Source organism: Paroedura picta, chromosome 11, assembly GCF_049243985.1.
Source record: "Paroedura picta isolate Pp20150507F chromosome 11, Ppicta_v3.0, whole genome shotgun sequence".
Lineage (NCBI taxonomy): Eukaryota > Metazoa > Chordata > Lepidosauria > Squamata > Gekkonidae > Paroedura > Paroedura picta.
The window spans coordinates 43,690,903-43,705,633 of NC_135379.1; the positions used below are offsets into that span (position 1 = coordinate 43,690,903).

The following is a 14,731-nucleotide window of genomic DNA, read 5'->3' on the forward strand; positions in this document are numbered from 1 at the left end:
TGGTTGCATGTGGGGGAGCACAGAATCGAACCCAGTTCACCAGATTAGAAGTCCGCACTCCTAACCACTACACCAAACTGGCTTAGGTTGGGTTTAGGGTGGGGCTTAGGAAGGAGAGGGACCTGGGTGGGATGCAATCCCATAGAGGCCACTTTCCTAAGCATCCATTCTCTCCAGGAGAACAGATCTCTGATGCCTGGGGATTAGATTACATCCCAGGAGACCTTCTATTGGCACCTGGAATTTGGCAACCCTTTTGGCTGCTGATGCTTCTGCTGCCACCACAATTTCTGCTACTCTTTGGGTGGCCTGTGATCCCAGTGGGAAAATGGGAAATGCACGAGAAAATACTTAATTGATGTAGTACTGCTTGCTGCTGGATTTTAAAAGCTTGCTTATGCTGTTTCAACATCAAGACAGCTGTTTGTCCAGGCTATACCCTGGAACATGTGTTTTGCCGATGACCAACACCCAAAACCGTTTTGTTTGGAAAGAAAGGTCAAAACTGTAGAAAGCTGGGGGGAGGCCAAGTAATGGGTTGGGAAACACCTGAAGATGGATCCAGGAAAGCTTGTGACATGGTTTGGGGAGGGAATGGACCTCAACATGGTTAACTGCCATGGAGTCCACCCAACAAAGAAGGGATGGATGCCCATCCACTAGAGATCAGTTGTAAAAGCAGGAGATCTTCAGGCCCCACCTGGAAGTTCCAAAAGAATTCCAGCTGAACCCACAAAGTGGAGACTAAAGGATAGGTTCGAGCATGTGGCAAAATTAACACACGTTCAAGCTCCACATCTCTTTGGTCTTTATTGTTCAGAAAAAGTGCTCAAATCAATTATCAATGCCAAAACGAGATTATGGATTCAATAAGCATTTTCAGTATTTACACCTCCCTCAGTGGCACTCCTTAAACATTAAAATAGAATAAGATTATACATGTACATCCATTCCGGTTTATAAACCCATTAATAATCACCCCTGCATATACCTTATAAAGTAAAATACAATAAGCGTCATGCTTCCCTAAAGTAGAAATTGCACCTTGAATATTACACTGAAAAAGTAAGTATAATTAATATAACCAATAATACAATAATCCATATTCAAAAGCATCTTTAACATAAATACAATTATCTGTATTCACCCCTTCTAGTATCAATGTGGTTATAAACTCCTAATTTTTCAGAGACCCTTCTGTTATAACGCAAATAGGGTCTCAACCCATTCTAACAATTGTCCCCATAGAAATAGAACTAAATCTGTTCAGACCCCAGGTCAAAGCAAAATAATCGATTCCGTAATAGTGAGCAGTAAAGCCAAGCCAAAAAAAAAAGGTAATCAATAATCAAACAGTGCAAAGCAAACAAAGCAAAATAATCAAGTAAAACTAAAAATAAGCAACAACAATTCTCACAACCCAAGAGGCACACTCAATCATACAATAGACAAGGGATTTTTGATTTGTAGGAATACTACAGAGAACAGCACTTCGAGTCTGTTCATATGATGGCAGCAATACAGGGTTACAAATCTGGATAGTCCCACTCCATCTCTGGGTCATGCCCAAAGTTCAAACTTAAGTTTTCAAATTAGCAGTTTTCAATCTGTTTTCCTCAGCTGGATATTTACTCTCATAAGCTCCCTATGGAATCGTTCATTATCTTTGATGCAGGTTTCTAATTTTAATTTGAGCTCCTGATCTTTTCTTAGTAAGGGGCTTAATTTCCAAATCTCTTTCCATGTTAAGGTTTGTCAGTTCTGTATTCAGAGAACAAAAATAAGCCATCACTTCATCTCTCTTCTCAAGATCTACTGGCACAACCTCTCTGGGTTCTGAGGGTCCCTGTGGGTGATTCAAAACATTCCTTTCTTCTTCTTTCTTCTAATGCAGCCTCACATTGGGGACTGTGCTTCTGAAGGTCAGACATGGACACACAAGAAAGGATGCCTGCCTCTTTATGGAGACAATGCACACGTGGGATTCCCACTCAGCACATCATGTGCTCTACCAGTGGGTGGAAGCTTTCTAGCATGCTCTTTTCCCCTCCTTTGTCAGTTTGGCTAAAGAAGATTCCCCTCCATCCATCATGGATTTGTCCCTCATGCCTTCAGGAGCTTTTCTCAGAGGAAAAAGGCTCCAAGACCCTTGCTGCTGATGTGCTGGTGACATCCTCAGGAGGTTCTGTCTGGTGCACAGGGAAAGAGCCCTCTGGGAATGAGGGCTTCTTCCCCCCCACGACAACCACCCCCTCCAACCACTCTCACCATCATGGCACTGAACCCACCTCCAGTAGAGAGCTAGAAGATAAAGAGGGAGTGAGCATCTATACAGATTCCAAATTTGTTTTTGAACATAATCCAAGGTGCTAGTGTTTATCTTTAAAGCCCAATATGGGTTGCAAGCAACATATCTGAGGAACTGCCTACTTCCTTAAGAACTTTCCCAAACATTATGTTTATATTTGAAGGTCCTGAGTAGTTAGGTGACAGCCCAGGACAGGTCCTTCCTGATTATAGCACCAGAACTCTGGAGCCCTCTGCCCACCGTCATTCCAACACCATCTCCTGCCTGTGTATGAGGACTTCTCTGGGTTTTTTGGGGGGGAGGGGGGGAGTTTATACCTTCAATAATCCAAATTTCTGCCCAGTGTTTATGTCAATAAAGGTGTCTTGAGTCCTAATGTTTTGATTGTTGTTTTTATGTCTTTGTGTGTATTTAGAGAGCTTCTTGTGGCGCAGAGTGGTAAGGCAGCAGACATACAGTCTGAAAGCTCTGACCACGAGGCTGGGAGTTCAATCCCAGTGGCCGGCTCAGCCTTCCATCCTTCCGAGGTTGGTAAAATGAGTACCCAGCTTTCTGGGGGGTAAACGGTAATGACTGGGGAAGGCACTGGCAAACCACCCCGTATTGAGTCTGCCATGAAAACGATAGAGGGCGTCACCCCAAGGGTCAGACATGACCCGGTGCTTGCACAGGAGATACCTTTACCTTTTACCTTATGTATTTTAGAGCTGGTTTTAATTGTTTTAATGGTATGTTGGTGTTTCTTGGTTGGTTTTAATAATTTTACAATGTGAGTTTATTATATACATTTGGATATCTTAGCCCCATATAAGAGCAGGAAGGCAAGATATAAATGTTGTAAAAATAAACCCATCAATCTGAAGAAAGTCAGCTAGCATATTTTACTGGCACAAAGTGGAGAGACAGACACTTGAGAAAAGGTGGAGAAACCCGAGGAGTCTGTCCATTCACAAAATCCGTGTGCTTGTGATGGCTACTTTTCTTTCAACCTGTGTAGGAAAAACAAACAAGAGTAAGTTACAAGAGCTGCTAAATAAAATGACCATTTCAGCTCCCCACATCAAGGGGAGGCAAAAACCAGTGGAGGGCTTTCTCGGAAAATGACTCCCACCATGACCCACATTTTACAAGCAAGGATTGCTCATGAGATTTCCTGTCAATCCATAAGTGGTGTGAAGAGCCACACAAAAGCCACACGGTATCCTGCACTGAATGCATTTTAAGCTCTACTCTCTTCTAAGAATAGATTCAAATGGGTAGCCGTGTTGGTCTGAAGTAGCACCCTTAAAACCAACAAAAATTTATTCAGGGTCACACCTTGAATAAATCTTTGTTGGTCTTAAAGGTGCTACTGGTCTCTTCTAAGGAAATCAACTTCACAATTACACCCAGGTATTTTTATGTCTCTGAAATCTTGTGACAGAATAAAATGTGAGTGGTTTTTACGGTACCACATAGCTATTTTTTTCCTGCTGCATTGCCAACCAGACACTAAAATACATTTTTTTTGTTTTGTAATCAGCGTCCAATAAAGCAGAGCCTCTAGGAAGGTTTTGGTTTGATCTGTTGGTGACCATTATGTGATTGTAGCCAATGTAATGTATATTCTATACAGTTGTGGTCCAAGCCTTGTTGGATATCAGCAGCAGAAAGGATCTCTTGAGTAATATTATGCCAGTTTGAGGGGATGCATCCTCCCACTCTGGATTAAGGACTCATCCAGCAAGGTGGTGAGATTGGTTTCATCAACAGTTCCAACTCTTTGCTTTTAACAATGGATGCATTTAATTGCATAGGAAAGCAGAGGTGGGCTTCCCTTTCGGATAGACACTGTGATGTGGTGATTTATATGTCAAACCAGGATCTGGGAGATCCACACTCCTCTTTGTCTTGAAGCTCACAGGGTAACCTTAGGCCAGTCACTCTCAAAGCCTAACCTGCCCTCACAGAAATGTTGAGAGGGTTAAATGAAGAAAGAGAACTTGGAAGCGATTGAAGCGATTGAAGCGATTGAAGGCAAAAGAAGAAGGGGACGACAGAGAATGATTTGGCTGGATGGAGTCACTGAATCAGTGGGTGTAAATTTAAATGGGGAATGGTAGAGGACAGGAAGGCCTGGAGGATCATTGTCCATGGGTTCGCAATGGGTCGGATATGACTTCGCACCTAACAACAACAACAAGCCACCTGAAACTCCACTGAGGGGAAAGATGATGATAAAAACTTGATGGACAGGTTGAACTAGCATTCTAGCAGCTGAGTTACTTCTTTAATCACAAGAAGCATGGAGATTTAGCTGAGCTCCAAAATGCTTCTTAAACTCACTGAAGAGGTTTGTCCAGGGTTGTTACCTGAATATTTTTCTTGGAATAGCTGCCCCTCATACCATGTGAAATTAATTTGGAGATGATCTTTGTCACAGATTTTCCCTCACCCTTTTGCTGTCATTCAAAGGTCATTCTCCCACCAATATTAAGGTTGTTCTGTTCATTCTGTACCTTCTGCCATCCTCCCCCTTGATGTACAAGCTCCATTTCTTCTTTTAAATTTTTGATTTATTTTGATAAGCAGCATGAGTCTAGCATAATGAGACTATCACTAGTCTCAGATTGCTGGATTAAAAAAGAAAATTATAAGGGGGAAGTTTAAAAGGAGCGGCATGAGGTTTTGTTGCCCGCTGATAATGATGTGAAACAGGGAACAGAGAGAAGACAAATGGCAGTGAGCTCTGTGCAGAAAAAAGAAAAGAATCCCAAAGCTGAATGCAAACAAAATAAAGGATTATCAGCACAGAATCAAATTGACATGTGTAAAGAGAGAGACACTTGGATGGGAAGCCTAAAGCTATGAAAACATTTTTCTCTTTAATGTTTTAGTGAACAGAATTTAGGAGGGGGAACCATTTTGGCAAATCTCTGGAAACCTAATATTCAAATGATGGCTGAACCACATGGATCTTCTGCAAACCACTGGTGGGCATGTGCACAGCTTTGCTTCCCAACCCTGTTCTACATAATCACACCACTTCTGGGGTTTCTCAAATCCTGAAGATGGTTTTAGGGGTTTCTCAATGGTAAAAAAGTTGAGAAAGGTTGGTTTAATTCATTGGGGTAAATTAAAGGATGATTATGTTTTAAATTGTTTGTTTTCACCATGTTATCACTTGTCTTGGGCTATGTCATAAGGGTGGATTATTTAAAAAAATATTTACTTTAAGACGGGCACAGAATCTGAAGCCATGATTTAAAGCTTACTGCTCTAAAAATCTGAAGTAAGATGTGTGGTAAACAGAAAAGACTTTCCTACCATTTTATTCCTAGCCTGAAGAAGACTTCTTAAGGCTCCCTTACCTTTATGAACAGTCCGTCTCTAGGACACCCTCCTTTTTAATAGGCAGTCTCTTAACAAACATTCCCGTTTCCTCCTCCACCTCCTCTCGCTGATGCCTCTTTCGACAGTAACTTGTAAAGCAAATGACAAAATCAGCTCATAATGCACAGTGTATTTCGATCATACAATTGGCACAATCATTTGTTCAATGTGTATAACATTCTAGTGACTCATATTTTCAGGCACCTTGCTGGTAAGAAGACCTGTGTTATCTCCAAATGAAATTAATAAAAAAAAATACCTACCAGGGGTAGTCAAACTGCGGCCCTCCAGATGTCCATGGACTACAATTCCCAGGAGCCCCCTGCCAGCATTCGCTGGCAGGGGGCTCCTGGGAATTGTAGTCCATGGACATCTGGAGGGCCGCAGTTTGACTACCCCCGTACTAGACCTTTTTGGCGTGTGAAATAAACAAGCCTTTACGCTCACATCTGCCCCATTACTCGGGCATTGATGAAGAAACGATAGATCTTCATAAAGCTCAAATCTGATGAAGAAAATCAGTCTTGCAGCGTTGATTATACGACTGTGTGTTTATTTCCAAATGATTGTCCCTTCTGTGTTTTGCTACCCACAGATCTATTCTAAAACAACAGCTCTGGAATGAGCAAGGCATTGTAGGGCATTCTGAGCACTTTAAGCTATGCGTTAGCAGCACGCAAAAGAAAGCTTCTATTTCCTGAGTTTGTAGCGTCCCCCCTCACTTACCCCAACTCAAAAACGAATCAAAAGATTCTTGAAGTTGTATACTGTCGTTTTAACACAATGTCACTCACTTTGATCTAAAACAGAACAACTGTCAAGAGACCACTCACAGACACACACTTCTAAAGAATAGCTCTGCTCGCAATGCTGAAAGATTTTCAATAAGGCAAAGAACACCTATTGGTGGCAAACATTTGAGGCCACATAGAAGGACTGTGATGATTCAGAGAGGCTTGGAACCTAGCCAAGGTAAACTGCAACATGGCCACTTTAGCATTGTGTGGGAAATGATTGTTTTTAGTTTTAGTCATTGTTAAAATAGGGTGGGCTATAAAAGGCAAAAAGCTGATAGAGACCAAACACGAGAAGAAGGAATGACATACAGACAGATCTAGACACAATCCTTTATACTAATATTAAAAATAAATACAGTGCAAAAAAAAAAATCGAAGCCAGGCATAGAAAACTCATCAACAGTCATAATTACGGATGTGCAATTCAGTTCAGTTTAGTCGATCAAATTCCAAATCAATGCCCATTTGGGTTTTTTTGGCGTCCCCTAAGCCGAACTACAGTTTCCTCATACAAAGAATGGGCCGAATCAGTGAAACCTGAATTGATTCCAGATTCAATGTGGATGATTTTGTGAAAGCTGACTGGAATGGCTCCAAGTTGGGTTTGATAACATTAGGAGCACCAGCAGCAATTTACCAGTCCTGCAGGAAGCCAAAATGCCTCTACTGTGTTTTCCTATGGGCATACTTACTGAGCAAAAATACATAGGCCCACGACTAGGATGACGAGCAACATCAACACTGCTATCAAAGTAATGACCAGAATTTGGCCTTGATCGCCTCTCAGATAAAACAGATCCAACCTCTCACATCTCGCACCAGTGAAACCTCTCTCACAGCTGTAAAAGGAGGACAGTGGAAGTTAACAGCTCATTGGGGATAAATTTCCCAAAATGCTTATCTATAAGCCTGCCATTAATTTAAAAAAAAATCCACTTCTGAGGTCTGGCTCCACATACCCCTGCTTGAGAGCCAGTTTGGTGTAGTGGTTAGGAGTGTGGACTTCTAATCTGGCATCCCAGGTTAGATTCTGCACTCCCCCACATGCAACCAGCTGGGTGACCTTGGGCTTGCCAAGACACTGATAAAGCTATTCTGACCAAGCAGTGATATCAGGGCTCTCTCAGCCTCACCCACCCCACAGGGTTTCTGTTGTGGGGAGAGGAATGGGAAGGCGACTGTAAGCCGCTTTGAGCCTCCTTCGGGTAGGGAAAAGCAGCATATAAGAACCAACTCTTCTTCTTCTTTCTGAAGTGAAGTATAGGAGCAACTAGAGGCATGGCCTTCTCTGTCATAGTCAATTTGGTTTAATGGGGAGGGTGGTTAGAGATCCAGGTTCTGGGAGACCCAGGTGTAAATTTTTGCTTTCATAAACAGAAGCACAAAACAATGTGCATCTCACCTCAGTCAAGGTCTCAGAAGGGGGGCTAGGCCTCAACTGAGTTAATAGTACATCTAGTTTAATAAAAGGTCCCTTCATATACCTTGGTCCCTTTAAATGCCTCCAAGCAGAAGAATTGGCTTTCCTGAATCAAGTCAAACCTGAATCCCATTACCAAAATGGCCAGGCCCGGTTTGGAGGTGGTTTGCCATTACCTGCCCCCTCATCATGGCCCTGTCATTCCCGTGAGGTCGCCCTACATTTAATCGTTTAAATGGAGCGAATGTCATTGAGGGTACTCTGGCATTCACATAGTACAGGAAGGAGTCCTGTGGGACAGGGCAAGACCAGTCGCTTTTCAGGGCTCCTTGGCTGCTCTTAGTGGCTGGATCACTGAAAGGCCGCTGATAAACTCCAGAGTCCCTCAACTTGGAGGCCGAGGAGCAGTCCTGGCAGTTCCCAGGTTATACGCAGAAGCTGCATTCGGCAAGGGCAGGATCGAACTGTAAAATGTGTTGCTTCATACTTCCCACCTTGATTATTATTGGGTCAAATGCGAAGTGGTCCTCAGGCCCAGAGCTCCCCATCATATCCAAGGCTGGGGGGTGGGGGAAGGCAATATTCAGTCAATACAATCTCCCCTGGGTGAGGCAAGCATAAAGGCTCAAAGCCTGCTCCTAGTTGCCCCCTAGAAAGGATCCTGGGTGCCAAGGAGTGAGGGGAGAGGCCCGGAATCCAAGTCCAAACCCAATGGATCCTTTTCCCCTTGGAAACATTGCAGTGTGGAAGGAAAAGAGTTTCTCCTAGGCACTGGAGCCCCGCACCTGAAATAAGCATGGGGGAAAGACCTAGCCTTGAAACTGCTTGATGTACCTCTTTGGACAGTGAGTCCCTATGGCCCATTATGCACGGCCGCCGAAACGGCGATTTCGGGTCACATGGAAAACGCGGAGGGGGAAGAAGCGAAGCAAACCGCTTATGCACGGGACGGGATGCAACGGTGGCAAAACCCAGAGTAACCGATTATGCACGCGGTGACCCCGGCACCGCTTCTAGTTGTGCCCCGGTCACCCGGAAGCTGCGCTTTCTTCTGCGTTTCGCTAATGCGGCTTTTTCGGCGGCATGCACCGAATCTGCGGCCGGTTGCAGCCGGCTCCGTGCGTTATCGGTGATTTTAGTCGCCGCCATTCCACTCCGAATGCGCGCTATCCCCCCGTGCATAATGGGCCATTGTTAGACTTTCCAAACCCTTTGACACTCTGGAATGAACTCCAGAACTGAAAAAGTGTCCAAGGAAGGACAGACTCCACAAGCTACTATGGCACCAGCCAGCTATTTCCAGATAGTCTGTCCTGACAGAATTGAGTCCCAAGTAAATGGCTGGTCCTGAGTAAATGGCCACTCCCTCCCTCTGCCCTCCCCCCATTTATTTATTTATTGTGTGCTTTGGAACCTCCACATACACGCATGCAGGCGTTTCTTGGGCTGCAACATAACGACATTGGCCCTTCACACAGTAATGCTGGTACTCCTCGGGACACTGCACAAAATGCCTCCTATGCCTCTGTCGGGCAGAAGCATCTGGAACAAAACACGGGAAAACACATTATGTTCTTCCACACATGTGACCCTGTGCATTCAACCAATCAACATGCAACCCAGGCAGATTTTGCTGGCTCTGTGCTGCTAGATTGTAATTTTCCCTTTTTTTTAAAGGGCTGTTGTATTTCTTAGAAGTTTTTTTGATTCAGAATCCTCTCTGAAGGTCAGAAAAACCTTGGGAAGCTAATGCACCAGAAAGCTAATGCACTATCTGGGATAGCCTGGTTCATCAAACAGGAAAGCTGTTGTTGGAGATGTGAAATTAATGTGCAAATTAGCCCAGGGTTGGCCAAGTGGTCAACGCTGAGCAAACCGATTCCATAAGCCCAAAAGGACACTGTGCAGGTTGTGGCTTACCTTTTCCTGATTCCATCATTCGCTGCCCTTAAGAGGAGACTTCTGCCTTTTGATAGTTGCTGTTGCTTTAATTGTTTTAATTTCATGTAAGAAGATTTTGCATCTATCGCCTGTCATGGTGACCCCTAATAAAAAACAAAGCAGCTGCATGTTAGCGAATCACCCATATTGTTAAAATGTGATACAACTTTCAATTCAAACTCCCAATTTCTTGAAAAGCCGGTTTCACTGCAAGACTTCACTGATTTGTTTCTGTAATGTGCGCATCAGACCTGTTGATGATCCAAAGTGTTAGATCCATGGGTTAGGGTTAGTGGTAACTATACTGGACCCTATTTCCACCCTATTCTTTTCTATCTGACTGCTTCTTAGTGAGTTAGCTATATTTATGCTTTTTATTATTTTCTTTTCAATAAAGCTTATATTACTATTTTACATTTACATTTGCCTTGAGTTCCTGCGGATTCAATAACTCTAGTATACATAGGCATCTTGATCCATAAACGCTATGGTACCCCCCTCTCGCTGCATTTGGGCTAAGCTCTTCCCCTCACAAGCTCAAAGACATGTGTTTTAGGACAGGGGTAGTCAACCTGTGTTCCTCCAGATGTGCATGGACTACAATTCCCATGAACCCCTGACAGCAAACGCTGGCAGGGGCTCATGGGAATTGTAGTCCATGAACATCTGCAGGACCACAGGCCGACTACCCCTGTTTTAGGACACATGTCCACACAATTTGGGTAAATTCGGACGCCACCGTGCACAATCCTACCATGGATTCAGGAACACACAGACCCTGGAATCGTTGCAGCTCTTTATTGGTAAAGGCACATGACACAAGTAGCACCAAGATTTCACTTGGAACCCTCCCTCCCCTCGCCGCCCCCCGCCCACAATATATACAGTGGTGGAACAATGAGTTTACCCACAGTCACAGGTGATTGGACATGCTAGGTTTGAACTGATTGGATTCCTAGAGGATCCTGCCATGAACTGTCCAAACAGGCTGCAGATAACTCATTTGAATCCACTGGCTCCTATGGAGAAGCCATCAAGCCATGAGCCAATCAGAGACTGCAAATCACAATCGTGCCTCAGACCTCAAGCTCAGTCCTCGGCAGGGATGCACACATCACACAAAGTATCTTTGTTGTTGTTCTAATCAAGGTCAAAAGGTTTAAAGCCTTATTTAGAGCCACTTTTAACATGTCAAATTACCAAACTTGTTTTTATCAGATCTCCAACCCAACTTCCACTTGATGAGCTAAACCTCTGCTGTGCTGGAGCAGATTTCCTGGAAAACAGTTCTCTCCGCAAGCTCAAAACAACCTACGTGACTCATGCATTAATATTCTGATTCATCCATTACCTGGGCAGTTTTCCACTCGAGATGCTGCAGAAGAACCCCCTGGCTTCATATTCAGTGATCATGTTCCTGTCGACAACCACACAAATAAAAATGGAAGAGCCTTCATTCGTAGGCTGGGGAAAGGGACAGAGAGAAAGCATTATGCTGATACAGTTTTAACCTTTTTAGTTGTATCACAAACAATAATGTCCCCTCTGCAAAGGGGAAATAAAGCCAGCTTCCCTTTAAAACATGCTCTATCTTTCATCATCTGAAGTCCAGCTATAGTTAATTCACTGCTAATACAAAAGAGAAATTCCATGACTAACAAATAAATGAATATTGGCTAAAGATCAGAAATTGGTACAGTAAGAGGGCAAGCCGAGCGGAGTTGTAGCCTTCTACATACATGGAAGACAGCAGACTTAAAAGGGTATAGGATGACAAAAGGAATGTTGATCCTCAAACCTTTCGCCCTGAAAATCGGGTTGGTCTCTCCAATCTTGCTGTTTTGCTCAGAATAGCACTGTAAATGCCCCACTTTGGGATTGGAAAATGAACTAATTTTTTACTACAATGCTGAAAAAAAAGGCCATCGATCACGTCTCAGATGCAGAGAGGCCTTTTATGACATCCTCAACATGACCGTAGATAATTACACTAGAAAATCTATAAACATTTTTTGTTGGTGACAAAATAAAGGATTTTCTACGATGAACACAAACGTGCCCTTCTTTGCAAGATTACTTGGGCAACATAGAAGTCTTGACAAATCCTCTAGAAAGACAGCACACACACACACATGCATGCATTATTTATTCTGTATTACTTTTTCAAAAACCAAATGCCTCTTTGTTCTTTACCATACTTGCTGGGGATCGTTCTGGGTTTCCCAGCTAAGGAGTCATCCTACAGTGCTGTCCACTGCAGTGGGAGGGCTGGCTGAAGGGGGAGGGGAGGGGGGAAGTGTCGTGTGTCCGAGGAGGAGGAGGAGGAGCGAGGGAGCGTGACAGTCTTATTTTAGCACAGTCACAGTCACAGTGCTTTCCCCAGAGAGTTAATACCCACTGACCTTGTGGCACTTAGAAGGCTGTAACAAAAGGAATGACAGGCTTGCCCACTGGAACCAATGGGGGAGGCTTAAAAGCCCACGGGAGATAATGGGAGCCAGGAATGCCAACTGCCTTGCATGGGCTCCATGGAAATACATCACAGCACACGGAATTGTTGCAATGAAAATGTGACATGGATTTTCAAGGAATGTCTCTGGGCCAAGGTAGATAGCTCTGGGACTGGAGTGAATAGGTCACCGAGGGGAAAGACCATCCCTAGGAGGAGCATCTGTTCTCTGGGACGGAAATGGCAGCCGCACCAGTTCCTAAATCAGTGTTCTGAGACTGGAAAAATAGCCCCTGAGAGTAACAGAAGGGTTTGGGGGCTAGAATGACTGCCCCTCCCTCCTATAACACAACATCCCAAGGGTGTTCCACAAAGGTGTTCCTCTTAATGGCTTCCCTCTGTTCACTAGATGTACAAGAAAATGGAGAAGAGGGAAATTATGTCAGTCTCCTAAGGGTGCTGACTCTGATTTGGGAAATGCCTGAAGATTTGGGAGTGGTCTCTGATGCGGCAGCGTTGAGGAGGAGAGGGACCTTGGTGAGGTATAATGTCATTGAATTTATCTTCTAAAGAGGCCATTTTCTACAAGGGAATGGATCCCTGTAGTTTGGAGACCAGCTGTAATGCTGAGGGATGTCCAGGCCTGTATCAATATTTTATGATTCTAATTGAGTCGTAGAATCGTAGAGTTGGAAGGGGCCAGACAGACCATCTAGTCCAACCCCCTGCTCAATGTAGGATCAGCCCAGAGCATCCAGGAGAAGTCTCTGTCCAGCTGCTGCTTTAAGGCCACCAGTGAGGGGAAACTCACCTCTGCATTAGGCAGCCAATCCCACCGCTGAACTGCTTAGACCATGATTTTTTTTCCTGATATCTAGCCAGTACTATCCTACATGTAGTTTAAACCCATTACTGCAGGCCCTATCCTCTGCTGCCAACAGGAACCACTCCCTGCCCTCCTCCAAGTGACAACCTTTCAAATACTTAAAAAGAGAGCAAACATGTTCCCTCTCAATCTCCTCTTCTCCAGGCTGAACATTTCCAAGTCTCTCAGCCTTTTCTCAGAGGGCTTCATCCCCAGGCCCTGGATCACCCTTGTCCGTATCCTTGGCATCCTCTCAATTTTAGAATCATAAAATCATAGAATCATAGAGTAGGAAGGGACCTCATGGGTCATCTAGTCCAACCCCCTGCACTATGCAGGACACTCAAAACCCTATCGCTCATCCACTGTAACTGCCGCCCCCTTAAACCTTCACAGAATCAGCCTCTCCGTCAAGTGGCTATCCAGCCTCTGTTTTGTCCACGTCCTTCCTGAAGTGACTGTGGTCTGAAGGGGCACAGTGCAAACACCTTAAATGAGATCAGTGGTGCCATCTTATTTTCTCTCTGAATATGCTCCCCAAGGGTAAGGTGAAGCAGGACACCATCCCAGAAGGGGGCCAGCTCGGCCTGAAGGTCATGAGGCGGAGGCAGTGACCTGGGTCCAGCTGAGCCTCCTCCCTCCCTGCCTCCCTCCAACTGGGTTCACCGAGGAAGCGATGGACCAGTGGCAGACTGGCTCTGGCGGCAGCCCAGGCCCAGCAGGAGAGAACGGCGGCATCAACAGCCATGGCCCTGCTGGTGGAGGGCAGGGGAGGGGCCTCACCCACCCTGCCCCCGCTACCTAGCCCCGCCCCCCCACAGTTTAGCCCCGCTTCCTTCTTCTCCTCCCTCCTCTGGGCTGGGATCTCAGGTTTGCAAAGCGGCCGCCATAGTGGCTGTTCCTGCCCATCACAGCCAGTGTCGCGTTGTGGGCAGGGGGGTAGGCACGGGTGGCACCTGCTGCCCACGCCTCCCGCCTGCAACGCAGCACTGGCTGTAACAGGCAGGAACAGTCACTTCAGTGGCTGCTTTGCACACCCAGGAGTTTTGGGAAAGGCCGCGGGACACGGGACCAGTCCTGGAAATTTGGGATGATCTCGGGAAAACCGGGACGTCCGGTCACCTTACCCAAGGGTGATGTTCCATCTTGTTACCCTCCTGGCTGACTAGAACTTTCTCTGCAGCTCCTTTCCTTCAAGCAGGGGTCAGGGTGGCAACAGAGTGAGGAGGACAGATTTCTGTAGTGCTATTTACTACTGACCTTTCTGCAGCTACTGTTATTTTAATGAATACTTTCAATAATACCATGCTTGGGATGGGGATGGGGGAATAAGCAGGTTTGGCACAGTATGTCCTACAAGAAGAATGGTGCCTATGTCCTTGCAGGAAACTGGGGGAGGGGGAATTAAGACCTGAGGGTTGACTAACAAAGAACTTCATGTTCTCTTTTCAAGACCAATGGAACAATAATCTTCCCATGCACAAATAATTGGGGTGGGGAGAATGCCAGGCTGACAGGATTAATAAACACATTGTCAAAGCAAATGTTGTGCTTGCTGCTATTGAAGGTATTTACTCCA

At 45.0% G+C, this 14,731-nt stretch overlaps 1 protein-coding gene across 4 annotated transcripts; it reads right to left on the reverse strand.

Annotated features, from left to right (window-relative positions):
• Positions 1-797: 797 nt before the first annotated feature.
• On the reverse strand, positions 798-12,122 carry BTC (betacellulin). Of its 4 annotated transcripts, none has more exons than XM_077303690.1 (7): positions 12,032-12,122; positions 11,190-11,302; positions 9,818-9,942; positions 9,322-9,439; positions 7,170-7,316; positions 5,659-5,769; positions 798-3,297 (listed from the first exon to the last, which is right to left on the reverse strand). In XM_077303690.1, the coding sequence occupies exons 3-6, from the start codon at positions 9,834-9,836 to the stop codon at positions 5,661-5,663; spliced, it is 393 nt and encodes a 130-aa protein (XP_077159805.1). In that variant the 5' UTR covers positions 9,837-9,942; positions 11,190-11,302; positions 12,032-12,122; the 3' UTR covers positions 798-3,297; positions 5,659-5,660. The 4 variants fall into 4 exon arrangements, with proteins under 4 accessions (XP_077159805.1, XP_077159806.1, XP_077159808.1 ...); XM_077303691.1 differs by having other exon boundaries at positions 11,998-12,103; XM_077303693.1 differs by having other exon boundaries at positions 11,190-11,255; positions 12,032-12,098.
• Positions 12,123-14,731: the final 2,609 nt, after the last annotated feature.